Source organism: Thamnophis sirtalis, unplaced genomic scaffold (assembly GCF_051295495.1).
Source record: "Thamnophis sirtalis isolate CommonGarterSnake01/CBP01778 unplaced genomic scaffold, rThaSir2_p1.2 scaffold_4, whole genome shotgun sequence".
In the NCBI taxonomy this organism is placed as follows: domain Eukaryota; kingdom Metazoa; phylum Chordata; class Lepidosauria; order Squamata; family Natricidae; genus Thamnophis; species Thamnophis sirtalis.
This window is the reverse complement of record NW_028261384.1, coordinates 53,549,516-53,576,449: the sequence shown is the minus strand read 5'-3', so window position 1 is coordinate 53,576,449 and position 26,934 is coordinate 53,549,516. Positions and strand designations below refer to the sequence as shown.

Sequence of the window (26,934 nt, the reverse complement as noted above, 5' to 3'; positions counted from 1 at the left end):
AATAAAATGTTTTTAAAATGCAATGAAATTAATTAAAATACATACATTATAAATATATTATAATATAATGTATTATAAAATACATTATTATAGTGACTATAGTACAGATAACAGTGGCAATCACCAAAGGTTCTTCTAAATTTCAACCATGGATAGAATAGATACTAATAGATACTATTAGATACTATTCTAATAGAATAAATAGAATGATACTAACCTGGAAAGATAGGGCAGATTTCTAATTAGATAAAACAATGAAAGATAAAGAGTCTTTGGTGCTCTGTGATCTCGATTGTTTTCTTGCAGACATTTCATTAAACTTAGTAACATCATCAGGATTATCAGAGAGCAACAGAGAAGCACATAGTTTAGATATTCTACAAAGTCATCTCTTCTTCCCTTTCTCTCCCCATCAAAAGTCAGAGGGTAGTACATCCAATCTGGTCAAGGTGAAAGCTTGATGACATTTCAGAATTAGAATTGTAGAAAAATAAGAGGATGGCACATGCCCATTTGAGAAGAATCCATAACCTGTAAGTTTGGATACTAGGCTTCAACTTGTTGAAAAATCAGTATCACAGATACGTTGTTTAAGATGACTCCTCTTGGCATTTCAAATTCCAATGGACAAAGCCTTTCAAAAAAGTTCTGAGGACTGTATTTTGCTATTAGCTTTTGTGGGGCCAGCATTTGTTGTTAATTGAAAATGGGCTCTGAGAACCAATGGGAGCCCAGACCCATGTGGAAAAAAAAAATCAACCAGAAATTAAGGAATCAGGGTCTGGCTAGCTAGGTGACTAGAGTTTGTTTTTAATATATAGTTAACAGTATTCATTCATTCATTCATTGTCTATAGTGACCTATCTCAGTCATGAATGAATTTGTGTGATACGTGAATGCAAACTGATGATTAGTAATTCTCTTGGCTATAAGCAAAGTTCTTTTCGGCTACCAGTCCCAAAAGCACAAAGATAATTTGGGCTAACCAATCTTTCTAATTGGATTGAATCTGACCTCCTATATGGAAAGTATGTGTTCTTAATAAAGGGACCAGCCCAATGTTGACTATCAATCTGAAAAAAAGACTGATGCTTTTATATTCCCCAAAGACACTCTTCCCCACTCATCAGCATATTCCTTTGGGTCCATTGGAACTCAGACTCACAGAATTACAATAGGGCATTGGCCATTTTGGGAATGGCAAGGTAGCCAGTTGAGAAAGAGTGCTCATTTCATTTTCAAAAACTGGTCTCTTATCTGATGGAAGAGACCCAGATCCATGTCACCAGCTCACCAGACTGATAATCAGAATCAGCCAAGAATGATCCTATACTAAACCAATGTTTATTACAGTAGAGGTGTGGTGTAGGAATTATATACTGTTCAGCCAAAATCTGAAAATTATCTAATTTTGATCTATGTCTCTTCTGTATGATGATCTTCATCTCACAAAAACAATGTCAACAATTGACATTGTTGTCAATTTTTTAACATTATGTAAAGCTTTTCATGCAAATGTAAGCTGCTTTGTGCTGAAATGTTTCTCACTGTAAAAACAAGATCTACATTTAATGTTTGGGGTTGAGATTGAACAGCTGGCCAATAACAATCTGATTCAAAGTTCTCAGTTCTGTTTGTTTTAGTTTATAGGCAGCTGGTTTTTTATTTATGTCTCTTATAATTTTACTGTCAACCATGACAGAAGACACAGCTGTAATAAGTCAAATTCATCAGCAAAGGGAAAGAATTGGATTCCGAATTCAGAATTATCCCAAATGTTCTTCTGACTTTGACACAAGGTCTTCAGGAGCATCACAATAAGGAAGTTCTCTCACAAGTTAAATCTTTCCACTGTCTAAAATGCTGAGAAAACTTATAAGGAGGTTCTTAAGGAATTCTTCATAGATTTTTTTTTCATCCAAGAGTTCATTTGGAATGTCACATATTAAATAGCCTTCTTATCAGTGACAAATAGTTCCTGCATGAAGAAGAATGTCTTTGGATCAGAGAATGGAAACTATATCTTTCAAAATTCAAGACTTTTCAGATGATCATAATGTTACAGAAGGTTTTTAGGCATTTGCTGCAACTAACTAGTAGATGCAAACAACATTTTGGCGGTTAAGAGCATACGTGTACCATTTCTTGCTCACAAAAAGTTGTAGTGAAGTGAAGAAATGTCACAAAAGTGTCATAATTATGTGATGTGTATTGATAGAAGCAGGATTCTCTATTTTCATTTTGACTAATAAAGGATTTTGAAGAAATAGTGACCCCTTTATATTAAAAAAAATATTAATTCTCTTACTCAGGGATGGATGGATGGATGAATGGACGCATGGAAACTCTGCCAATAATTTCTCATGATTTTAATCATACAGGCCTATCCAATGTGAAGTATAGAGTCAATTCTTTTGTCTGGGTAACTTTCCCTTCTTTTCTTCAGTCATACTTGTACATCACAAAAACTTCAAATTCTTATATAATCCATTCATTTTCGCTATTTTCTATCCACTGCAGGATGAAGGCCTCTTTGACATGTTTCCAATCAATAGAATCCTGAGCTTTCTTTTGCCAATTGGGCCTGTAATACTTGCTGATATCATAAATCCATTTTGTTTTATGTTTCTTTTGTGAATGCTTTTTATCAAGTGATATTCATTCAATGACTGCCTTGGTCCACCTGCTATCAGTTCTTCTTGCTATGTGACCAGACTATTTCCATTTCAATTATTTTATTCTTTTGATGATATTATATACTTTTGTTTGTTGTCTAATCCATGTGCAGGTCTTTCTATCTTGTCTTGTGTTTTTCCATGGCTCTTTGCGTTACACATAGCTTTTGTATTGATTGTGAGGTCAATGTCCCTGTTTCATTGACATATGTTGGAGCAGGTAGCACACACTGATCAAAAGGCATAGGAGGGAGGTTGTTCTTGAAAATTATGCTTAGCTTGCCAAATGGTTGCCAACCACATTTAGCACACCATTCAATTTCCTTTATTGTATTACCTTCCATTGAGATCCATTGGCCAAGGTATATGTAGTGATTTACTATGTCTATTTTTTCTCCAGATATATTTTTTCTTTTTTTGGTAAATTTATTACACTTAACCTGGCTCTTTTCAGATTTATTTTTAAACCAAATCCTTCTCCTGCTTTGTACAGCTCTTTTATGGGTCTTTGTAGTTCTTTTGGGACTTGTGAGAAGAGAACTGCAAATCATCTGCAAATCTTAAGTGATTTAAATAGGCACCATTGATTTTCACTCCATCTTTTTCCCTTTCTAGTTTGCAAAATATTTCTTTAAGACAAGTTGAGAAAAGGATAGGTTGTGTCACTTTGTTGTACATCTCATTCTATGCTGTTTTCCATTTTAATATCATTCAGGCAATTAATAGCCATTTTTTCATATATTGATTGTAATAAATTTAGGTAAGCCTTGATTGAGCAATGCCTTAATTATTGCTTGCTGGAATACTGATTGAAATGCCTTTTTGTAGTCAATGAAAGCCATTCACAGAGGAATGGTGTACTTGTTGTATCTTTCAATGAATTGCAGAACAACCTGGATGTGAGCCATTGTGCTGTATCCACTTCTGAACACTGCCTGCTTCTTTGGCTGGGAATTATTTAATATTCTCAATATTCTTTTTGCTATTACTACTATATTTATTTATTGAACTTCTTGTTTCCCCTAACCCTCCCCCTGTGGTCCATCCATATGCAACCAATCCAGCACCACTGAAATGTTATGGCAAACATTTGTCTGAAATGGTATAGGATTTCCAGCCTGAGCAGGTTTGGACTACAATACTTCCAATGTCCCTTCCAACTTTGTTATTTTATTCTATACTGAATCTGAAGTGCTGATAAAATTCCAAATTCGGGGCAAACAGCCTTGAAGATGCCAGTGGCCTGCATGAACCAGATTCCAAGATGCTCTGTTCATCCTCAAATGTCAATTCCCCCCTCCCACTTTCCCATTATAAAAGTATACAATTTTATTGGCTATTTGTTCTCCTTTCCCTTCTACAATTGATGACAGAACACCAGGAAGGCCTCAAGCCAAAGCTGATAGATCTGACATGTACTCAACATGATAATATTTCTCAATCTCAACAACTTTAAGATATTTGGAATTCAATTCCCATAATAAGCATGAAATACACTGACCTTAACAATTAACAAATAATTTAGCAACATCTTAATAGTTACATATTCATAGTCCCATTTTAATTGTTCTTTTGATTTAATCCATCTCAGACAGACATAAGAAGAGTGGGATTAATGAAATTTTGGTTTCTTTAAAAGAATTTCTTTTAGTGTATTTTCTTCAGTGCATTTTGATATGGTTATTCTACACAGATAGAACAGAATAATCATACAATCAGACTGAATGTGCATGAGAAATAAGCAATAAACTCATTAATAGATTCAAATGTGCAATCAGTTATCTGAAACCAATAACCAGTAAACATAAGCATAATTGATAAAAATGTGCTCTTCAAACACAAAAGAGATAATAGGCCAATTAGGAGAACTATCCTCACACAATTTGGTATTATGTAACTGTTGGCTTATTTAAGAGCAGGTAATGATGAGTAGCCAAAATGTAGTTGGAATGAAGACATTAGTAAGGAATTCTACTGTATGATCATTTGCTACAAGTGCAGTTCTAATTGAATAAAACATTCTCTACACTGAATAGTTGCAATGCCAGAAAACCTTTGTGATGTGGATTAAGTGGATGGGGAACTGATTTTCATTAGAAGTGTAGCAGGGACAAATGGTTAATCATATGGTTCTACACATGATCCCAATTTGGCTTAAGTGTTCCTCTTCTCTAACTCTTTGCATAAACAATTCAACACTGAGATAAACAGATTCTCTTCTGTTGGAAAGATAAAATGAGACAACCATCAATTCATACCCAGAGTCTTGTGTGACTCTCAAAAACAAAGTATATATTAATGTATGTTTGCAGTGGCAAAGGGACTGTATTTTTAACATCTAAAATGCAGAAACATACAATGTGATCCTTATCCTGCTGGGACAAGCTATGTCTCTTGAATTTAGCTGCTTAAAATGAGTGGCAGTTTTATCCAGTTCACTCTTTACCAACATTCACAAATTTCTTCATAAATGGAGCAATAATGACTTCAAACTAAAGAAATAAAATGTTAAGTACTTGGAGTAATCTACATGTAAATAGCTTTGTAAGTAGTTTTCACTCAGGTCCGTTATTACAAGCGGGAACTCATTCAAACCTGATTGGTTGGAGGCCTTGCCTGAGCCCTATAAAAGGGCTGTTGCCGGACAGGGTCTTTGCTAGTAAAGAGCTGTTGTTACTGAAGCCTGAGTCTGCCTCATCTGTTCCCATGATCTAACACTGGTGACAAAGGAGGGATTGGAAGGCAACTAGGCCCCAAGAGCAGAAACAATCCAGCAAGTAATCCAGCCTGGAGTAAAGCACGGTAGTGAGCAGCCATCTTAAAGTGGCAGATTTGAATCAGCTTGAGAAGAAACAAGACGACTACGCACACCCCACCAGCTCCATTCGACCCAGCCACCGAACACTAGGAGTCATACATGATGAGGTTTGACTGATTCCTTGAAGCCAATGACCTCCTGGGCCTGTCCAAAGGCTGGAAGAAGACGATGTTAAGCTACTGCAGACCTGAGGTGTTAGAGACGGCAAAGGACTTATCCGAACCAACACCACTCCATTCGGTTGCTTGGTCGGTACTCCAACAGATGCTGAGGACACACTATGCTCCCAGACCATCCAAATACATAAGGAGGCATGACTTCAACCTCCGGAATCAAAGGGAAGGTGAGACTATTAATCAATATCTTGCTGTGCTCCGAAAAGCCGCAGCATATTGTGAATTCAGAGACCAGGATGAGCTCCTCCTTAACAGCATTATTTGTGGTGTTCGAAACATTAACCTGCAAAGGAGGCTGCTTGCTAAAACGAACCTCACACTCCAGATCACCCTAGATGAAGCCAGAGCTACCAAGTCCTCGACCAAGTCAACTGAAACATTGCAGAAGCAGAACAGCCTGAAGAACGTGCGCAAAACCACCAGCGTGCATCACGAGACCATAGAGCCAGAAGCTTCAGACAGTGATGACGATGTCCACCGCATGCACACTGATCACAAGGAATGGGTGTGGAAATTTGAATCACAGTTTCCACTCTGCGTCGGCTGTGGAGGCAATCACCAAAGATCAGCTTGCTGTTTCAAGGGACGACATCTGCCAGCATTGCGAGCAGAAGGGACACATCACCAGAGTCTGCAAAAGCGAGTTCCCAGCAGCCACCAGACAGCCACGGAATCAAACTGGCGTACCCAAAGCCACAGAGATGTGGAACATGGCAACCGTGATCCAAGCAGCTGGAGTGAGCCAACAGAGCCATGTACCACACTACCATCAGCCAAACCTGCGTCACAAGAACTGTGAAGCTGAGAGTTACAGACCTCCTTGAGGGATCCCCATGCTCCATGGAGATCAACACAGGGTCATCACTGACCATTATGTTCTGGGCTATGCTGAAGAAGATCGTCCCCAACCTGAAGAGGCATAAGCTGCAAGTTCCAGACATCTGCCTAAGCAACTACCAAGGGAAGCGAGTCCCGGTTCTTGGACAAGGCACTTCTGGGTGCAATACAAGTCATTCGATGGACAGCTTTCATTGACAGTAGTAAACAGCGCGTTGCAAAACCTCCTAGGATTGGACTGGTTCAAACCCCTGAGCCTTGAAATAACCAGAATCAACGCCAACAGCACTGAAGAACTCTTTAAGGAGTTCAAGTTCGAGGATGTCTTTGGCACCAGTCTTAGTAAGTACGGGGGGACCCTCAAATCATTTAATCTGGACCCAAACATAGCTCCAATTAGACTGAAATTGAGGAGAGTGCCTTTTGCTCTCCGACCAAAAATTGTCTTGGAATTGGACAAGTTAATTGGCCAAGGAATCATAGAGCCAGTAGCTCATGCACACTGGGAGACCCATATAGTGACCCCGGTCCAACTGGATGGGTGAGTCCGCATCTGTGCGGACTATAAATGTACAATTAACAAAGCATTACAACAAAGCGCTTACTCTGTACCCATTGTACAGCATTTACTGCATTCACTTGGCCCCGGAAAGTTTTTGCAAAATTAGACATGGCTAGGCATACCAGCAGTTGCCTGTAGATGGCGCGACAGTGGAAGCCCAAACCATTGTGATGCATAGGGGTGGGTCATCTTGTTCCATCTTTGATGATAGGGGGAGAAATTTTAGCCGCCTCAGAGAGGCCCCGCAATCTGCGAGTCCTCCTGGATATGCCGCTTAGTTTAGAAGAACACCTGACGACCATGACCAGGGGGGCCTTTTACCAGGTTTGGCTAGTATGTCAGTTGCGCCCCTTTCTGGATCGGGATGCTCTGTGCACAGTTACTCATGCCCTCATCCTTTCTCGCCTGGACTACTGTAATGCTCTCTACATGAGGCTGCTCTTGAAGAGCAACCGGAGGCTTCAACTGGTCCAGAATGCGGCTGCGTGGGTTATCATGGGAGCACCTAGGTGCTCCCATGTTGCGCCCCTTTTAGGCGGCCTGCACTGGTTGCCAGTTGTCTTCTGGGTACAATTCAAGGTACTAATTATGACATTTAAAGCGCTCCATGGCTTAGGCCCACGATATCTGTGAGACCACCTACTGCCACTGGTAGCCTCCCACCGTCCAGTGCGATCTCACAGAGTTGGTCTCCTCAGGGTGCTGTCAGCCAAACAGTGTTGGCTAACGACCCCCAAGGGGATAGCCTTGTCTGTGGGAGCACCTTCCCTCTGGAATTCATTCATTCATTTATTAAATTTATAGGCCGCCCAATCCCGGGGGACTCCGGGCGGCTTACAACGAAGAGAAATGAGCTGCCCCTGGAGCTTTGTATAATCCCCGACCTCTGGTCCTTCTGACACACCCTAAAAAGTTGGGTATTTCCAACAAGCCAGCCTGGCCTGAACAAAATAAATTAAATGATATATTATTGTTAATTTTAATCGATTTTTTTAAAAAATGTTATTGTTAATCTCAATTGGGTTTGTTTTTGGGATACTCTATCTAATTTTTTAAAAACTTTTGTTATATGTGTTTTTTTTTAATGTTGTATGCCACCCTGAGTCCTTGGGAGAAGGGCGGCATATAAATCCAATAAACCAAACCAAACCAAACCTCAAATCCGAAGGGACCGGGGGACTTATCTGTTGAGGGTGCAGAGCCTCAGTGAGATCTGAGTGAGCCAGCTTTAGGAACTTCAGCCGCAGCCTGTGAAAGGTTCCAGGAGGTTCCACCATGCACAGAAGCTGAGAAAACAGGTCCATCTGACCTGACTGAAGATCCAGCGATAACTAAAGGGCACAGGTTTGGTCGAGCCCCCAGAAAACCCACCTATCTGCATGACTAAGTCACAAGTTAGATGAACCCAACTAAGAGGGGAGGGGTGTTAAGTACTTGGAGTAATGTACATATAAATAGCCTTGTAATTAGTTTTCACTCAGGTCCACTGTTACCAGCAGGAACTCATTCAAATTGGTCGAAAGCCCTGCCTGAACCCTATAAAAGGGCTGTTGCTGGACAGGGTCTTTGCTAGATTCTGAGTCACTGATAAAGAGCTGTTGTTACTGAAACCTGAGTCTGCCTCATCTGTTTCCACGATCTAGCATAAAATTATAAATCAAAAATTGAATACAAGAGCCAACGTCGCGACGGTACATCATGCGGACTCGACAGTCCGAGTCCACTTATGACACTTTTCCCCTTGGATGGTCCGGTAGGACATAAACCATCCTGAAGAGACAGTGACTGGAAAGACAAAACCTTGCTGGTCGCAGGGACACCACAAAGTTCCTGATTGACCCAAGGGTAGCGCTTCCAACCAGCAGCAAACAGGCAGCCCCCAGGCTGACATAGTCGGAGACGGCTCCCGAAGGAAAAGAAGAAGTGAAAGCGTTCCATCCGGTGAGGTTTTTTTTTTACTTTTAGAAGATTACCCTAAGAAACCTTTTTTTAAAAAACAACAACAATTAGTCCTCTAAGTAAGAATAAAGAATTTAATCCTTATTGGACTGCCTTAGAAAGTTTTCTGCTCTTGCTTGTAACGATGTTTTGTGGATTGAAGTGATTGCAACGTTTCCTGTTTCTCCACTTGAAGTCTATGGACTGATCTCTTTTCTTCTATTTTTTTCTACTACCTTAACTTTTTCTTTTGGCTTAAACTAAAAAAATTTCTTACTTTAACAAATTTCTCCATCTATTTGTTATAAAATCATACTAAAGATACTTAAGGAAAAAGCATAAAAAATAATAATTGAATCTGCCATTTGGAAGCCTAAGCCTGAAATTCTTTGTTGTTGTAACAATGTATCCTTTGTTCTTTCCTATTTGGCTTCACTGACTCTGCAATGGAAGGATTTGGAACTTGTTTATAAAATCTGATAAAGACTCAAGGGCACAAACAGTGATTTGCAGGTGCTCTTGGAAAATATTTTGGCAAGAGAAGGAAAAGGGAAGAAAGAGACAAGAACCCTTTTACTTTGAAAATCACAAAAGAACTTGTGCTTAAGATTTAAAATAAATTTAGATATATCCCCCAAAATATTTTTGACAGGCTAGAGTGGCAGATTTCTTTTTTTTCTTTTTCTTTATATTCCTTTGCATTTTGAAAAATGGATCAATATTCAGATGAAGAAAACTTAATAATTCAAAATATCCTGGCTGGACTCCAAAACATTTCAGAAGGACTTGAGAGATTTGACAATGGGACAGACTATGGGGTACCACAGTAAAAGAGGAGGGAGTTGGAGCCCCAGAGACTAAAGAAGAGAATGAAAATACAGAAAGCAAAGACAAGACGCTAGATGAACCCATTAATGGAGTAAATGTGAATGAAAGCAAAAAGAAGGGAAGCTGGAAAAGTGACTTTGACAATTAGGAGCTTTTTCCCAAATTCCAAGGTGCAGGAGGAAAAAAAAAGAGCGAAAAGGATGGAAGTAAGAAGACAAATCCATCCAGAAATAAGTTTGACAACCAAAGTTAAGCCTACGTTAATAACAATTCAAGGGCAATGAAACTACATGAGAGATTTTCAAAAGTGCGGAGAGCAGTTCTAAACTCTGAAAAGGTGCTAAAAAGAGAATTGACATAACTGCTGGTGAGAGAGAAAGGACCATTTGCTACTGGAAAAACACTGGTTGATAATGCTAGTCGATGATAAAAATTAGCTAACTTTTGATGATTAATAAGTAGGGATTATAGTTTTTTGTAGACTGTTTTAGATCATCATTGAATGTTTATTCATTAACATATAATTTACTATGATATTAATAATGAAATGATAACCTTAATTAGGATAAATAACCGGGCCACAAATTGTAAATTGAGATCTGGCAAAAAGACTTATAAACCTTATAAATGTTTGTTTAGATCTTGTTATGAGGGTATATATAATTTGGACTAGAAGAGAGGAGATGTGTTATAAACAGTAAACAATTGGTTTTTTCTTTTTCTTTTTTAACTATAAGAAGAAGGAAATGTTAATGCATACTTTTGGTGATTATTAGAACTAGAAATGTCAATATCTTTCAGATTGTTTTAGATCTTAAATGGTTATTTTGTTAACACTTATTAATAAATTTCTGTTTAGAGATGGTTATAGAGATAAATCTCTTTTGGGCCTGTGGAGAGGAGAGGTGAGAAAAATAGTAAATAATTTTTAGCTAACTACAATAATAACAAAGAAATGTTAATGGATAATATTTAATGATACAAGCAGGTGTGTTGTACTAGTAAAAGTAAAATGGACAGAAGCATTGATCTGTGAATTTGGGGGGGAAGGGAAAGGGAATGTTAGATATCCTTTTAACTGACTTTCTTTTAGAATATGTTAGAAAGATGTAAAGTTATAGCAGATTCATTAAGACTGGAAAAAAATGCCAGAGGTGCTTAAAACCCCAATTAAATGAAAATGGTGGTATAGGGATAGTAAAATATATAAATTCTAAAATATACAATTTAAACTGAATGAAATATATGTGATTGTGGAAGAAACACACGAAATGTACCTGTAACTAATGGATACGCTTTCTACAAGATGTAATGAAATATGATATTTTGTGTGTGTTTTTCTTTAATAAAAACAATAAAAATTCTTTTAAAAAATTATAAATCAAAAATTGCTTTGATAAAAATCAACATGTGGTTTTATTCTTTCTAAATTTCAGCCCTGTATCCATTTTTTCAACAAAGAATCATGATTTTGTTAGGTTCTGTGAAACACTTAAGCCACAGTGAGTCCAAAAAGAATACTTAAATGGAGGCTTGAATAACAATCAGCATTTAATCTTTGATCAAAGTTTAAAGACATGATAGTAAGTTATTCCAAACATATCCAAAGATATGCAGGAAAGAACTACAAACTTCAGAGAAGATGTAACTCCTTAGAAACATTATAAAATCATCAGTTACTTCTCCAATTCTGGCATCTTTGATTTGTGTATCCACTGAAATAGGATAGAGCCTCTTAATTAGTATCATTAGTGTTATCTCTTCCTGATCATCTTCTTTGTGTTGCAAGGAAAGGAATTATCACAGATCAAAGGTGTGGGTTTTTCCAGCTCCATTCCGAGATACTATTTACTATTCTATGTTCAGAGATTGCAGGAAGAAGATTGATAAGAGTTCAAATGGCAAGGGACATATGTTTTGACAAATGCCAGATATTTTACAGACCCTCATATAGCAGAAAGTTTGTTACAGGAAACAAATGTTTACTTATGTGTTTTATACAGGTTTACAGAATAACAGGTTTCTACTAATTGTAGTATTCCAGTATATTATATTATATATCTTAGTAGATTTTCACCTTTCCATTTAAAGGTGAGAATCTTAGGTCATTAACTGAATGCTGATCAATCATATTGCTAATTGAGGGTGTGAGGAGTCATTTAAAGCAAAATTTAATCATTTATTCTGAGGAATGTTGCAAATAACCTTTCTACAAAAAGTTATTTTACAGAAATCTTAAAGAGTGCAAGATAAGCTCAGCTCATTTGTTTAAGTTTTAGCCTTCAACCAAGTTTATATATTAATGTTTCTGATTTTTTTTAAAAAAAATAGCATTCACTAAATTAACTAGCATGAATTTTAAACAATTTTGTACTGAAACTAGATAATGTGTCTTCTCCAGTATTTCCATAGTAAATGATATATTTTATGTTTTTTCTTTGCAGCTATAAAAAACAGTTGATTCCCAACAGCTTTTTTCTTGGATCTCTAAAATAGAAGCATTTAAACTTGAGATAAAATCTGGGAGTCATAACAAATCTTTGAGAATTAGCGAATATAGGCTGTTTTTTTTTGTAACTCTAAATGCGAGCTTTGCTCTAACTCTATTTTTAGAATCTCTAGAACACTCTCTAATCTACCATGGGTTCTGAGTTCCAAGATGGAGGCAACAGAGGAAGAAGAGTTACATCGTGGGCAGAAATGCTGCTACTAAAATAAAATTAAACAGTAGGAGGACAGGTGGAGAGAGAAAGAAAAGTCATAGAAAAAGACAAAAGACTGGAGAAAGGAAAAGGAGAGGAAGATTGGAGAAATTAAAAGAGAGAAGCCCAGCTCCACCAGAGAGACCTAGTCAAGAGACCGGAAGTGAGGTGAGCAGAGGAAACTGACAGCAGGCAGCAAAACCAATCACTGTAGAATAAAGAGGAGAGCCAGTGAGCGAGTGGAGCCAGCTGCAGAGCAGGGAGGAAAAATAGTTGTGGGGCAGAAAGACTAGTCAACCGAGGGCAGTGCAATGACTGGCAAAGAGCAAAGATACAAACCGGTAACAGAGCAGGAGAGGGGAGGACAGAGGACAGGCAAACTTGCTGTGGTCCATTGACCCAGTGAGAGAACAAAGCAGAGAGGAAGGGAAGAGAGGAGAGACAAGCTTATTGGGAACCATCCAGACAGTCCTGTTTGCTGGTGGAAGCAGTGTCCCTGGTGCAATATAAAAGCAAACAGAAGCCTCATGGCTCCAGAGCCAGCTGCAGACTGGTCATACAATCTAGGGAGGTATATTGTCTCCCTGGAGCAAAAATCAAGAATTGGCTAAGAACCTATCAAAATAATTAGGCCCACAGATTACTACCTTTTTACTACTACATGAAGGGACGAATGACACAAAAAAAGGACTTGAAAACAATATTGAATGATTACAAGAAAGTTAGGGAGTTAGATACACAAGTAATTTTTTTTCATCTGTACTGCCAATGAAAGATCAACATCCAGTAAGAGAACAAAATATTCTAGAAGTGAACCACTGGCTAAAGGGTTGGTGTTGCCAAAAAAACTTTGGATTCCTGGACCATGGTCTGCACTATCTCTATGATGGGCTTTTGGCAAGGGATGGGCCTCACAAAGACTGGGAAGAATGTTTTCAGAAAACAACTGGTTCAACTTACCAGGAGGGCTTTAAATTAAAATTAAGGGGGAAGGGTGACCAACCTCCTGTAGCTAATTCCAAACACCGCCCCCCCAGAAAACAATAATGAGGTAAGGAGGGATGGCAAGGAAAACAAACTCAAATACCAAATAGGAGACATAGGAAGTCAGAGTCAGACAAAAAGACCTCCAGTGCCTATATACAAATGCACAAAGTTTGGGGAATAAACAGGGTGCACTGTTGATACATAAAGGCAGATATAATATGGTTGGAATTACGGAAACTTGGTGGGACGAAATCCATGACTGGAACATACTGATAGAAGGATACAAACTGTTTTAAAAAAACCAGACTCCATAAAAGAGGTGGAGTTGCATTGTATGCAAAGGACCACTATATTGCTGCAAAAATGCATGGAACCAAAGATGAAAACCTCCTAGAAAGCATATGGGTCAATATAAAAGAAAAAAAGAATGACATTGTCATAGGTGTATACTACAGTCCACACAACCAAGCAGAAAAAATAGATGTACTTTTTTCCAACCAACTATGTAGGAAACACACTGCAATAGTAATGGGGTTCAATTACCCTGACATCATTTGGAAGACTAATTCTTCACCAAATAAGAAATTGAATAGGATTTTGTGCATCAAGAGCTTGAGAGGTTGAGGGAGTGCTGGGGAGTATCTCAGCAAGACAGACAGAAAAAATGTGGCCTCTGAAGAGCCTCACATAAATTCTGTTTGACAAACCAATGCCGAGATCCGTTTTGGATCAGAACTTTTCTGTAGGAAAAGTGAAGAAGGAGATGTGTCTCATTAGACCTAGAGGAGTGTAACAGGTTCCTCATAGGACAGAGATTAGTTCTTTGAATCAGCGTCGGAGGAGGCAGCATGGCAAAATGGCTACCATCACGCTGAGGGCTGCTGGCCAAAGCATCTAAGCAGGAGCAATGTATGAAAGGAATGTAAAACCTGATAAGAAGATTTAATTAACCAACTGACATAAATCAGAATTTGGAAAAGGAACCTTGTGAGTATAAATAACACTGATGGATAGATTAGGATTTTGGCAGAAAGAAAAGAAAGAAGGGGGGGGATGGCGGTTAAAAATAATCAATCCCAAAAAGAACTGTTTGTTTTAAACAACTTGGTGACAGAAATGAGGAATTTAGAGAATTGACTAACTCATTGAAACACAAACTTTGAATTTGGATTTGAAAAGATTGTGTCCATTAAAGAGATTAATTGACAATGGAGGACTCTATAAAGGAATAGAAGACAAAAGTTAAAAACATACAAAGGAGATTTGCTTTGTTCGAGTTTTTGTTCTAATTAACCTATCTTAAACAACTATTTTCTCCTTTATAATCTAATCTTGTCTGAGCAATAAATGGAATGTAAAACTTCAAAAGAAGATTTAATTAACCAATGGACATAAATCAGAATTTTGAAAAAACAGGAGGGGTGGGAAAAATGAAAGTTAAAAGCATACTAAGGAGACTTGCTTTGATCAAGTCTGTCCAAGTTTGTTTTAATTAAAACATATTTTAAGCAATTCTAATCAAGGTGGAATGTAACAAGGAAAAAAAAATCAAGAAAAAGCACTAGCCTGGATTTAAAACTAGATTTAAAAATACCAATCTGTATTTCTGGAAACTATCAGCGAAGCATTTGCCAGAGGAAAGAACAAAGAAAGTGAAGTGATTAAGATGTCCCCCCTTCTCATCCTCTCCATTGTAGCTGAACTGAAATATATCTAGCTGGATCAGAGCCTCTCTGTTTTAACTGAACTAGAATATAAGTTGGACCAGAATTGTGAAATAAGAACAATCTTGAAAAATTTGGAATTTAAAGTATAATTAACTGGAACTTTGGAACTGGACATTATGGAAAGGTGGGAATTTGAAGAATTGCGTGAAATTATAAATATATATATATGCATAAATCATTAAAATTAAGTTTAAACAGAATTTTGAAGGAAAGCAGGAAATGAAGGAAGAAGAGGGGGAGGGTAATAAAATAGTAGAAATGGTGGAAAATAATAAGCAAACAAAAGATTTCACTGGGCTTGACAATGGTATAGGGAAAATTGAAAAAGAGGGAGGTGTCCCAATAAAGGGAAATAAAAAACAGAAAAAAGATTTCATTGAGTTTGACAGTGGCATTGAAAAAACTGAAGAGGGGCGATATATCCTAATAAAGGGAAATAAAAAGAAGACAAAAGATTTCATTGGGCTTGACAGTGGCCTGGGAAAAATTGAAAAGGGTAGACATGTCCCAACAAAGAAAAGGGAGGTGACAGGAATAGAGAATTGGGACAAAAGATTTGTTAGGAAAAATCATAAATTTAGAAATTGTTATGTGGAGAATATAAAGTTGAGACATGTGATTTACTCCTTTACATGATAATTAAACTGAGTTGCTAACTGATTAAACATATAATAGAAAAATAAATAAATAAATAAAGGTTAAATATATGAAATGATAATTAAACTGAGTTATTAATTGATTGAATATGATAATGGGAAGACAATTAAATATAGATTAAATATATGAAATATGGATCATATAGAATTCTTAAGAAGATGAACAAAGTGAGGTGTGTATTGCTTGTTATTTTATGTAGCAGATCAATGGAATTGTAATGAACATCAAGTAGTAAGGATTGTTATTTAAAGTCAATTATAGGTAAGCTAAGTTAAGATATGGAAAAATGGAGGGGGAACATGAAATATACTAATAGAGATTATAACGAGAGAATTAAAAATTTGGAGTGAGTAATGATTTATAACTATACAATATTATGATGAGAATAACTGGGAATTATAATCAGGTCCACATTCTGGACAAATATATATTGGGGGGGGGTTAAAAATATAATTGCTATATATGCATACTTTCCCCCCTTCTTTTCTTTAAAAAAGATGTTAAAATTAAAGATGTTTATTGACCTGAAATTATAAATACCATCAATATAAAATGGAACTTGTTCAGAAGTTGAAATACACCAAGTTAATGAGATGAAGAGTGCCCAAGAGAGGAGAGAGGTAAAGGAAGAAGAGAGGGTTAGGAGACAGATAGGGGGAAGAAGAGAGAAAAAAGAAGAGGAAAGGGGAGAGAGGGGAAGGGGAGAGGGGAATGGGAAGTAGAGAAGAAAAGGATGACAGGGAAGAAAGAAGGTAGGGAGGAAGAGAGAGGGAGAAGAAAGTGATGAACAGGATACAAATATGGTGAATGGAGAGCAGAGAAGCCAATAATTATTTTTGGGGGTTGATGGTAAAATGAATTGATGTTAATATTTTATAATATAAAATAATGTTGATTATGTAACAGTATACATGTGGTTATTTGTTATGAAAATGAAAACAATAAAAAACTTTTAAAAAAGAAAATGTTTGAAAGCCCTTTGTGTTGTTTTTGGGTCCAATATATTTTAATGTAAGAACTTAGTATATTGTATTGAAATCATCTGTTGAGAGATGTTAAAAACCCCAGATTTATCATATGAAATATTTCATCTTGAGAAGGAAAGTTCTCTAGAAAGTAATGAGAATTCAGAACTGAGAACAATCAGATCAATTGGATGCATGCTATTTTTTTTTAGGACATGAAGAACATAAAGGCTATGGGATTATGCATGACTGGCAGTGATGGGTTTCACATTTTGTTACTACTGGTTCGCCTCCTGCATGTGCGCTTGAATGCGCCCGGCCTTCCGTGCATGTGCTTTGCTTGCGTGTTTGCCTTTCACGCATGCACCCATCCTAAAAAATGTGCCTAAATAGGATGGCATAGAGTTGGGTTTGGGGAGGGGGGCAGGTCAACCCATGATTTTCACTACTGGTTTGGGTGGAGGAGGAAAAAGGGAGACGAAAGTGATGGACAGGGTACAAATATGGTGTATGGAGAGCAGAGGAGCCAATAATCGTTTTTGGGGGTTGATAGTAAGAAGAATTGATGTTAATATATAATAATACAAAATAATGTTGGTTATGTAACAGTATACATGTGGTTGTTATGAAAATGAAAAAATAAAAATCTTTTTTTAAAAAAAGAAATTGAATAGGTTCCTAACCAACTTAGCTGACAACTTTGGAGGGAACCTGAGGGACAGCCATACTGGACTTAATTCTTACAACCAGAGAAGAAATGATAGAGGGAGCTGAAACTGCAGGTACCCTGGGTGAGTGTGACCATGTCATACTAGAATTCAACATAATGCAAACACAAGCAATAGAATACAGTGATGCCAGAGTCCTAGATTTTAAAAGAGCTGATTTTAACAAACTCAGAGATAACTTGGGAAAGATTCCTTGGATGAAAATCCTTAAGGGGAAAACAACTAAAGAATCTTAGGAAAAATAAGATCATAAAAGCCCAGTCCAGCACAATACCACTGAAAAAGAAAAACAAGAAATCCAAGAAGAAACTAGCATGGCTGCACAAAGATATCTGACAAATTAAAAGACAAAAAGGACAAGTACAAAAAATGGAAAGAGGGACACATAATTAAGACAGAATATCAGTAGATAGCCAGAATTTGTAAATACGAAGGTAGGAAACAAAGGTTCAGAATAAAAAGTCAAAGACAATTTTAAAAAAGTTTCTTCCAACATATAAATAACAAGGAAAAAAATCAAGGAAACAGTGATCATCTAAAGAGAGAACACAGCAAAGAAGCAACAGGCAGCAGAGAGAAAGCAGAGCTGCTGAACTCGTTTTTTTGCACCTTCACACAGAAAGAAACTTACCAAAAACATAACTGTAAAAGACAGACTAGAAATAAAAGTTAAAATGGGGGGGGGGAATTGTAAGAGAACACCTGTCTCATCTTGATGAATAAAAATCACTGGGACCTGATGAATTATACCCCAGAGTTCTAAAGGAGCTGGCAGATGATATCTCAGAACCATTGTACCATATCTTGCAAAAATCCTGGAGCACTAGGGAAGTACCTGAAGATTGAAAAGGGCTCATGTAGTTCTTCAAGAAAGAAAAAAAACAGACCAAGAGAACTGCAGACCAATCAGGCCAACATTAATATCTGGTACCGTGTTTTCCCGAAAATAATACAGGGTCTTATTTTCTTTTCCCCCCCCAAAATATGGCATTGGGCTTATTATAGGGGAGGGCTTATTATTTTCTGGGGCAGGTGAGAAGCGAGGCACACCTTTTACCTTTCCAGTTCCATTGCGTTCCTCGCCATTGTGCTCAGGGAAGCAGCTGGTAAAAGAAACCCCTTCTCATGAGTTCAAACTTCTTGAAATCGCAAGAAGGGTTTTTTTTTTATCAGGGGCTTCCCTGAACACAATGACGAGGAACGCGGACTTCCGATGGTGCCGTGCTGTTCAGGGAAGCCCCTGTCAAAAATAAACCTTCTTGCAATTTCAAGAAGTTTGATTGAACTCTCGAGAAGGGTTTTATTTTTACCAGGGGCTTCCCTGAACAGCACGGCACCACCAGAAGTCCGTCCCTTTAGCGAGGGGTGGCAGGTGGGGGGGAAGTGAGATGTGCCTCTTACTTTTCCAGGTTTGATTTGATTTTGATTGATTTGATTGATTTTATTATATTTATATGCCGCCCTTTTCCCCCGAAGGGGACTCAGGGCGGCTCACAATTCAAATCAGGGAGGGGGGGTACAGACAGAAAATAAAAGACGAAACATAACAATACATAATATAAAAACACAAAACAGTCATACCATTCGAGATGGGGGCAACAGCTCTTTAGCCCCAGGCCTGTCAGAACAGCCAGGTTTTAAGGGCTTTGCGGAAGGCCTGGAGGGTGGTGAGGGTTCGAATCTCCACGGGGAGTTCGTTCCAGAGGGTCGGAGCAGCCACAGAGAAGGCTCTCCTCCGGGTAGTCGCCAGTCGGCACTGGCCAGCGGATGGAATTTGGAGGAGGCCTAATCTGTGGGATCTAATCGATCTAGTGGAGGTGATTGGCAGCAGGCGGTCTCTCAAGTACCCAGGTCCAATACCATGAAGGGCTTTATAAGTGACGACTAGCGCCTTGAAGCGTATCCGGAGACCAATAGGCAGCCAGTGCAGCTCGCGGAGGATAGGTGTTACGTGGGTGAACCGAGGTGCACCCACGATCGCTCGCGCGGCTGCATTCTGGACAAGCTGAAGTCTCCAAATGCTCTTCAAGGGCTGCCCCATGTAGAGCACGTTGCAGTAGTCCAGTCTAGAGGTCACAAGGGCACAAGTGACTGTTGTGAGGGCCTCCCGGTTCAGGTAGGGACACAACTGGTGCACCAGGCGAACCTGGGCAAATGCCCCCCTGGTCACAGCCGACAAGTGGTGTTCAAAAGTCAGCTGTGGGTCCAGGAGGACTCCCAAATTGTGAACCCTGTCTGAGGGGCATACTGTTTGACCCCCCCAGCCTGAGAGATGGAAAACTTGGCCAATTAGTAGGAGGGAAACACACCAGCCACTTGGTCTTATCCGGATTGAGTACAAGCTTGTTAACCCCCATCCAGTCGCTAACAGCCTCGAGGCACTGGCACATCACGTCAACCGCTTCACTGAGTTGGCACGGGGCGGACAGATACAGCTGCGTATCGTCCGCATACTGATGGTATTTTATCCCGTGCTGTCGAATTATCTCACCCAGCGGCTTCATGTAGATATTAAACAGGAGGGGGGACAGGACCAAACCCTGCAGCACCCCATAATTCAGGGGCCTAGGGGTCGATCTCTGCCCTCCAACCAACACCGACTGCGACCTGTCCGAGAGGTAAGAGGAGAACCACCATAGGACAGTGCCTCCCATCCCCACCTCCCGCAGTCGTCGCAGAAGGATACCATGGTCGATGGTATCGAAGGCCGCTGAAAGGTCAAGGAGCACTAGGACAGAGGCATAACCTCCATCCCTGGCTCTCCAGAGATCATCGATCCATGTGCGCATGTGCGAGATCAGAGATGGCTGCCAGGCGTTTTCGCTCTGAACGAACTAGATGAAAAACGCTGAAAAATCTTTAGAAAACAACTCTGCACCTCTTGGAAAGGGGTCCCTGGGGATGTCCGGAATTCAGGGGACCCGAGGAATCCAGACTTCTGAGGGGGTCGCCACTCCTAGGCGACCCCGGACCATCCAAAGCTCGGACACTTCTGTGCTGCCTGTGCTGTTCGGCAGTGGGGGAGGCGGCGCTTCGCTGGCGGCAGCGGCGGCGTCTTTCAGCATTTTCAGCATTCCTGTTCGACTTGCTGAGCCTTTAGGGGCTTCGTTTGATTGCCATCGTTCCAGAGAGGGGGTGAGCGAGCTGGACTATTATTGGGACTGGATAAACTGGGCAGCTGGCTTTGCTGGCTTTGTGGCTGGCTTTGCCTGGCGTCGCAGCCCTTCCGGACAATCCCCCCTCCCTGTTTGGCCCCGCTTCCTTGCCGACGCTGCCTTTTTCCTCCTCTGCTCCTTGCCTGGCTTGTTTGTTTCTTGCCTGGCCTGGCTGCTTTCCTGGCGCGTTTTCTCCTCTGCCCACCCTTTCTGTTGTGGGCTCTCCCCCCGTGCCTTTTGCTTGGCGCCTGGCTCTCCCCTTAGCGGCTTTGGCTCCGGCGGTTTTCGCACCATCTTGGCCGTTTGGGGACGAAGAAAACAATTCCATCTTGAGAGCAGCGGCGGCGTTTTTGATTATTACAGCGCCTGTTCCACCTTTCTGCCCTGCCTGCTTGGAACCTCTCTGCCCTGCCTGCTTGGAACACCCTTTGTGACTGCAGTTTCTGCTGTGGGTGGTGGACAGATGATGGCGGCGTCTTGTCTCTTTACCGAACGCTCGCAGCATCCTTCGAACATATTTCCCCAGTTTGCTGAACCTCCGGGTTCTTTATTGCATCAACATCTACTGAACCAACATTATCCTAGAGGAGTAGGGGGAGACGATTTGGGCATCGGTAGAGACTGGCTTTTTTGTGTGACTGACTACAACTGCCACAACTACAACTTCTCCAGACTCCCTCCTCCGCCCTCCTCCCCCCGTGACTCAGCCTGGTGCTCACGCTATCATTGTCTGTTGCAGAGCCATCTGCTGAGAACCATTTGGCTCTCCCTGAACTCATAATTTAACAACTGCGCAATTTTAATTTTTCTTACTTTTCTCTTTTTCTCCCTCTTCTTTCAGTCTTGTATGGGATATGTATGTGATATGCATGTAGTTGAATGAATGGTCCCACTTTTTATTGTTATTACCGCTGTATTTTCTGTGTTTTTAATTATTTCGTGGGGACTGCTTGTATGAGTGAATGAGTATGTTTGATTAGGAGGACCTGCCGGGGAATGTGGGGGTCACTGGGGTGGTTGGGGGGACCATGGACACGGGAGTGGGCCGGAGCATTATGGTCGTAAGGGGGAGGGGCAGATATGGCGGGGACTTTAGGGCTGGCCATTACCGGGGAAGGAGGGCTCGCTACGTCACAGAGATCCCTCCTTCCGGCCCTATGAGTTCCACTCCGAGGCCAGATGGCGTGAGTAATCAGGACCCTGGTCTCAGGCTGTTGTTGCTAAATGCCAGGTCTGTAGTTCACAAGGCTCCCGTCATCCGGGACTTAATTTTAGACAAGAGGGCAGACCTGGCATGTATTACTGAAACCTGGATGGGCCCGGAGGGAGGAGTCCCCCTCGTAGGGATGTGCCCAGAAGGATTTCAGGTGCTTCATCAGCCGAGAGCCCAGGGAAGGGGTGGGGGTGTGGCTATTGTTATCCAGGAGTCTCTAGCACCTCGTAGGATCCCTGCTCCGGAGCTTGTTGGGTGTGAGTCCCTACTGGTGAAGTTGGACCTCAAGGGTCAAGTGGGTTTGCTGTTAACGTATCTGCCTCCCAACAGCGTTGCAGCAGCCCTCCCCTCGCTCCTCGAGTTGGTAGCCGAGCTAGCAATTGAGTTCCCCAGGCTTATGGTCCTGGGGGATTTCAATTTGCCTTCGCTCGGTGAACACTCTGATGGGGCACAGGAGTTCATGGCTTCCATGACAGCCATGGGCTTGACCCAAGTAATTCGGGGCCCAACCCACTCAGCGGGTCACACGCTCGACCTCGTATTCCTCTTGGAGCAGTGGATTTATGATCTTGGTCTGAGGGGTAATGAGATCATACCCCTGTCATGGTCAGACCACTGCCTACTGAGGCTCGACTTTCGGAGGCCAAACCCCCACTGTAGGGAGGAGGAACCGACCAGATGGTTCCGCCCCAGGCGACTTATGGACCCCTTGAGGTTCCAGACGGAGCTTGGGGTTATTCCTGATACCCTCGCCCACAGTCCGGTGGAGACTCTGGTTGCTGCCTGGAACTCGGCAGCATCGGAGTCTCTTGACCGGATTGCGCCACTATGGCCGCTCCGAGGCGGTGGATCCCGGAGGCCTCCTTGGTTTACCGAGGAGCTCCAGGAGAGGAAGCGCCGGAGGAGACGCCTAGAGCACCTATGGAGGTCCGATAAATCCGAATCGAACCGAGCACTCTTAACATCTTGCACCAAGGAGTATATCCGGGCACTTAGGACAACAAAAAGATCGTACATCGCCACCTTGATTGCGTCCGCTGAGTCGCGTCCAGCCGCCCTGTTTAGGATAACCCGCTCCCTCCTAAATAGGAGGGATACGGGGGACCCCTTGCAGGGTAGGGCTGAGGACTATGTCCAGTTCTTAGCGGACAAAGTTGCTCGGTTTCGATCGGATTTGGACTCCGACTTTGCAGATCCAGCCGAGGCACAAGAGGATAATCTGGCAGACCATCGCTGGGTTGAGTTTCAGGATGTTGCCCCTGGGGATGTGGACAAGGCCATGAGTGCTGTGAGTGCCTCCACTTGTGTACTGGACCCGTGCCCCTCCTGGCTGGTTGCTAACAGCAGAGAGGTGACACGGGGCTGGATCCAGGCGGTTGTTACCGCCTCTCTTCGGGAGGGACTCTTCCCCTCCGCACTTAAAGCGGCGGTGGTGAGACCCCTCCTGAAGAAACCATCCTTGGATCCAGCCGTTCTCAACAATTATCATCCAGTCTCCAACCTCCCCTTTGTGGGGAAGGTTGTTGAGAAGGTGGTGGCCTCCCAGCTTCAGCGGACCTTGGAGGAAACTAGTTACCTTGACCCATTCCAGTCCGGCTTCAGGCCTGGTTACAGCACAGAAACCGCTTTGGTCGCATTGACCGATGACCTCTGGAGAGCCAGGGATGGAGGCCATGCCTCCATCCTGGTTCTCCTTGACCTCTCGGCGGCTTTCGATACCATCGACCATGGTATCCTTCTGCGACGACTGCGGGAGGTGGGGGTGGGAGGCACTGTTTTACAGTGGTTCTCTTCCTACCTCTCGGACAGGTCGCAGTCAGTGTTAGTTGGAGGGCAGAGATCGACCCCTAGGCCCCTAACATATGGGGTGCCACAGGGTTCGGTCTTATCCCCCCTACTATTCAACATCTACATGAAACTGCTGGGCGAGATCATTCGGAGGCACGGGATAAGATACCATCAATACGCGGATGATACCCAGCTGTATCTGTCCGCCCCGTGCCAACTCAATGAAGCGGTGGACATGATGAGCCGGGGCCTTGAAGCCGTTAGGGACTGGATGAGGCCTAACAAACTGGTACTCAACCCGGATAAGACCGAGTGGCTGTTGTGTTTCCCTCCCAATAATTTGGCAAGTGTTCCATCACTCAGGCTGGGGGGGGGGGTCAAACACTATACCCCTCAGACAGGGTTCGCAACTTGGGAGTCCTCCTGGACCCACAGCTGACCTTTGATCACCGCCTGTCGGCTGTGACCAGGGGGGCATTTGCCCAGGTTCGCCTGGTGCACCAGTTGCAACCCTACCTGAACCGGGAGGCTCTCACAACAGTCACTTGTACCCTTGTGACCTCAAGGCTGGAATACTGCAATGTGCTCTACATGGGGCTGCCCTTGAAGAGCATCCGGCGACTTCAGCTAGTCCAGAATGCGGCCGCGCGAGCGATTGTGGGTGCACCTCGGTTCACCCACATAACACCTATCCTCCGCGAGCTGTGCTGGCTACCTGTTGATCTCCGGGTGCACTTCAAGGTGCTATTTACCACCCATAAAGCCCTTCATGGTAGTGGATCTGGGTACTTGAGAGACCGCCTCCTGCCAATCACCTCCTCGCGACCAATTAGATCACACAGATTAGGCCTCCTCCGAATTCCATCTGCCAGTCAGTGTCGACTGGCGACTACGCGGAGGAGAGCCTTCTCGGTAGTAGTTCCGACCCTTTGGAACGATCTCCCCGTGGAGATCCGTACCCTCACCACCCTCCAGACCTTCCGCACAGCCCTTAAGATCTGGCTATCCCGTCAGGCCTGGGGTTAGATTGTAATCCGTCCCCTCCCGAATGATGAATGTTGTGTTCTATTTTTAATTATGTATTGTTTTATGTCTTACTGTTTGTATTCCCCTCCCCATGAATTGTAAGCCGCCCTGAGTCCCCCCAGGGAAAAGGGCGGCCTATAAATAAACTTTCCAATTTCCAATTCCAATTTCCAATTTCCAATGCGACCAAAGCGGTTTCTGTGCTGTAGCCAGGCCTAAATCCCGACTGGAAGGGATCTAGATAATCGGTTTCCTCCAAGGACCGCCGGAGCTGAAAGGCCACCACTTTCTCAACAACCTTCCCCACGAAGGGGAGGTTGGAGACTGGATGATAGTTGTTTAAAACAGCTGGATCCAAAGATGGCTTCTTCAGAGCCTTTAGAGCGGGGGGAAAGAACCCCTCCCGAAGGGAGGCGGTAATAACCACCTGGATCCAGCCCCGTGTCACCTCCCTGCTGTTAGCGACCAGCCAGGAGGGGCACGGGTCCAGTAGACATGTGGAGGCACTTACAGCTCCCATGGCCTTGTCCACGTCCTCAGGGGTAACAGCTTGAAAATCAATCCAGTGATGTCCTTCCAGATTCTCCCCTGGTGCCTCAGCTGGCTCTGCACAATTGGAGTCCACGTCTGTCCGAAGCCAAGCAACTTTATCTGTGAGGAATTGGACGTAATCCTTAGCTCTGCCTTGCAAAGGATCGCTCGTATCCCTCCTATTTAGGAGGGAACGGGTTATCCTGAACAAGGCGGCTGGGCGTGACTCAGCGGAAGCAATCAGAGAGGCAATGTGTGTTCTTTTTGTCGTCCTAATTGCCCGAAGGTAAGCTCTGATGCTGGATGTTAAAAGCGCTCGGTCTGACTCAGACTTACTGGATCTCCATCGTTGCTCTAGGCGTCTCTTTCGGCGCTTCATCTCCTGGAGTTCCTCGGTAAACCAAGGGGCCCTCCTGGATCCACTGCCTCGGATCGGCCGTAAAGGCGCAATCCAGTTAAGAGCCTCTGTCGCTGCTGAATTCCAGGCAGCAACCAGAGTCTCCGCCGGACTGTGGGCGAGGGTATCAGGAATAACTCCCAGCTCCGTCTGAAAGCCCAAAGGGTCCGTAAGGCGCCTGGGGTGGAACCACCTAATAGGTTCCTCCTCCCTACAGTGGGGGTTTGGTCTCCGAAAGTCAAGCCTCAGTAGGTAGTGGTCCGACCATGACAGGGGCAAGATCTCGTTACCCCTCAAACCAAGATCACAACTCCACAGCTCCGAGAGGAATACGAGGTCGAGCATGTGACCCGCCGAGTGAGTCGGGCCCCGAATTACTTCGGTCAAGCCCATGGCTGTCATGGAAGCCATGAACTCCTGCGCTCCATCAGAGTGTTCACCGAGCGAAGGCAAATTGAAATCCCCCAGAACCATAAGCCTGGGGAATTCAATTGCCAGCTCAGCTACTGACTCGAGGAGCGAGGGGAGGGCTGCTGCAATGCTGTTGGGAGGCAGGTACATTAACAGCAAGCCCACTTGACCCTTGAGGTCCAACTTCACCAGCAAGGACTCACACCCGACAAGCTCCGGAGCAGGGATCCTACGAGGTACTAGAGACTCTCGGATAACAATAGCCACACCCCGACCCCTTCCCTGGGGTCGCGGCTGATGAAGCACCTGAAAACCCTCTGGGCACATCTCCGTGAGGGGGACTCCTCCCTCCGGGCCCAGCCAGGTTTCAGTAATACATGCCAGGTCTGCCCTCTCATCTAAAATTAGGTCCCGGACGAGGGAAGCCTTGTGAACTACAGACCTGGCATTTAGCGACAGTAGCCTGAGACCAGGGTCCTGATTACTCGCGCCATCTGGCCTTGGAGTGGGACTCATAGGGCCGGAAGGAGGGATCTCTGTAACGTAGCGAGCCCTCCTTCCCCAGTAATGGCCAGCCCTAAAGTCCCCGCCATATCTGCCCCTCCCTGTTAAGACCGTAATGCTCTGGCCCACTCCCGTGTCCGTAATCCCTCCACCCACCCCCATAGCCCCCACGTTTCCCGACAGGCCCTTCGAATCGATCATCCTGCGGCTGGGATTAAGCCCAGGCCCCCCTGACACTTCTGCAGAGCAATCAGTGCACGGGGTACTCGGTTGCGGTCCCAACCTACTCAAACAACACAGTCACATCAC

At 42.7% G+C, this 26,934-nt stretch overlaps 1 protein-coding gene across 1 annotated transcript; it reads left to right on the top strand.

Moving 5' to 3' along the window:
* Window positions 1-1,695: 1,695 nt before the first annotated feature.
* Window positions 1,696-6,468, top strand: LOC148045844 (uncharacterized). Its single transcript, XM_087714384.1, is given in 2 exon segments — window positions 1,696-1,799; window positions 5,517-6,468. Coding segments are annotated over 2 exon segments (1,056 nt in total).
* The last annotated feature ends 20,466 nt before the right edge of the window (window positions 6,469-26,934 follow it).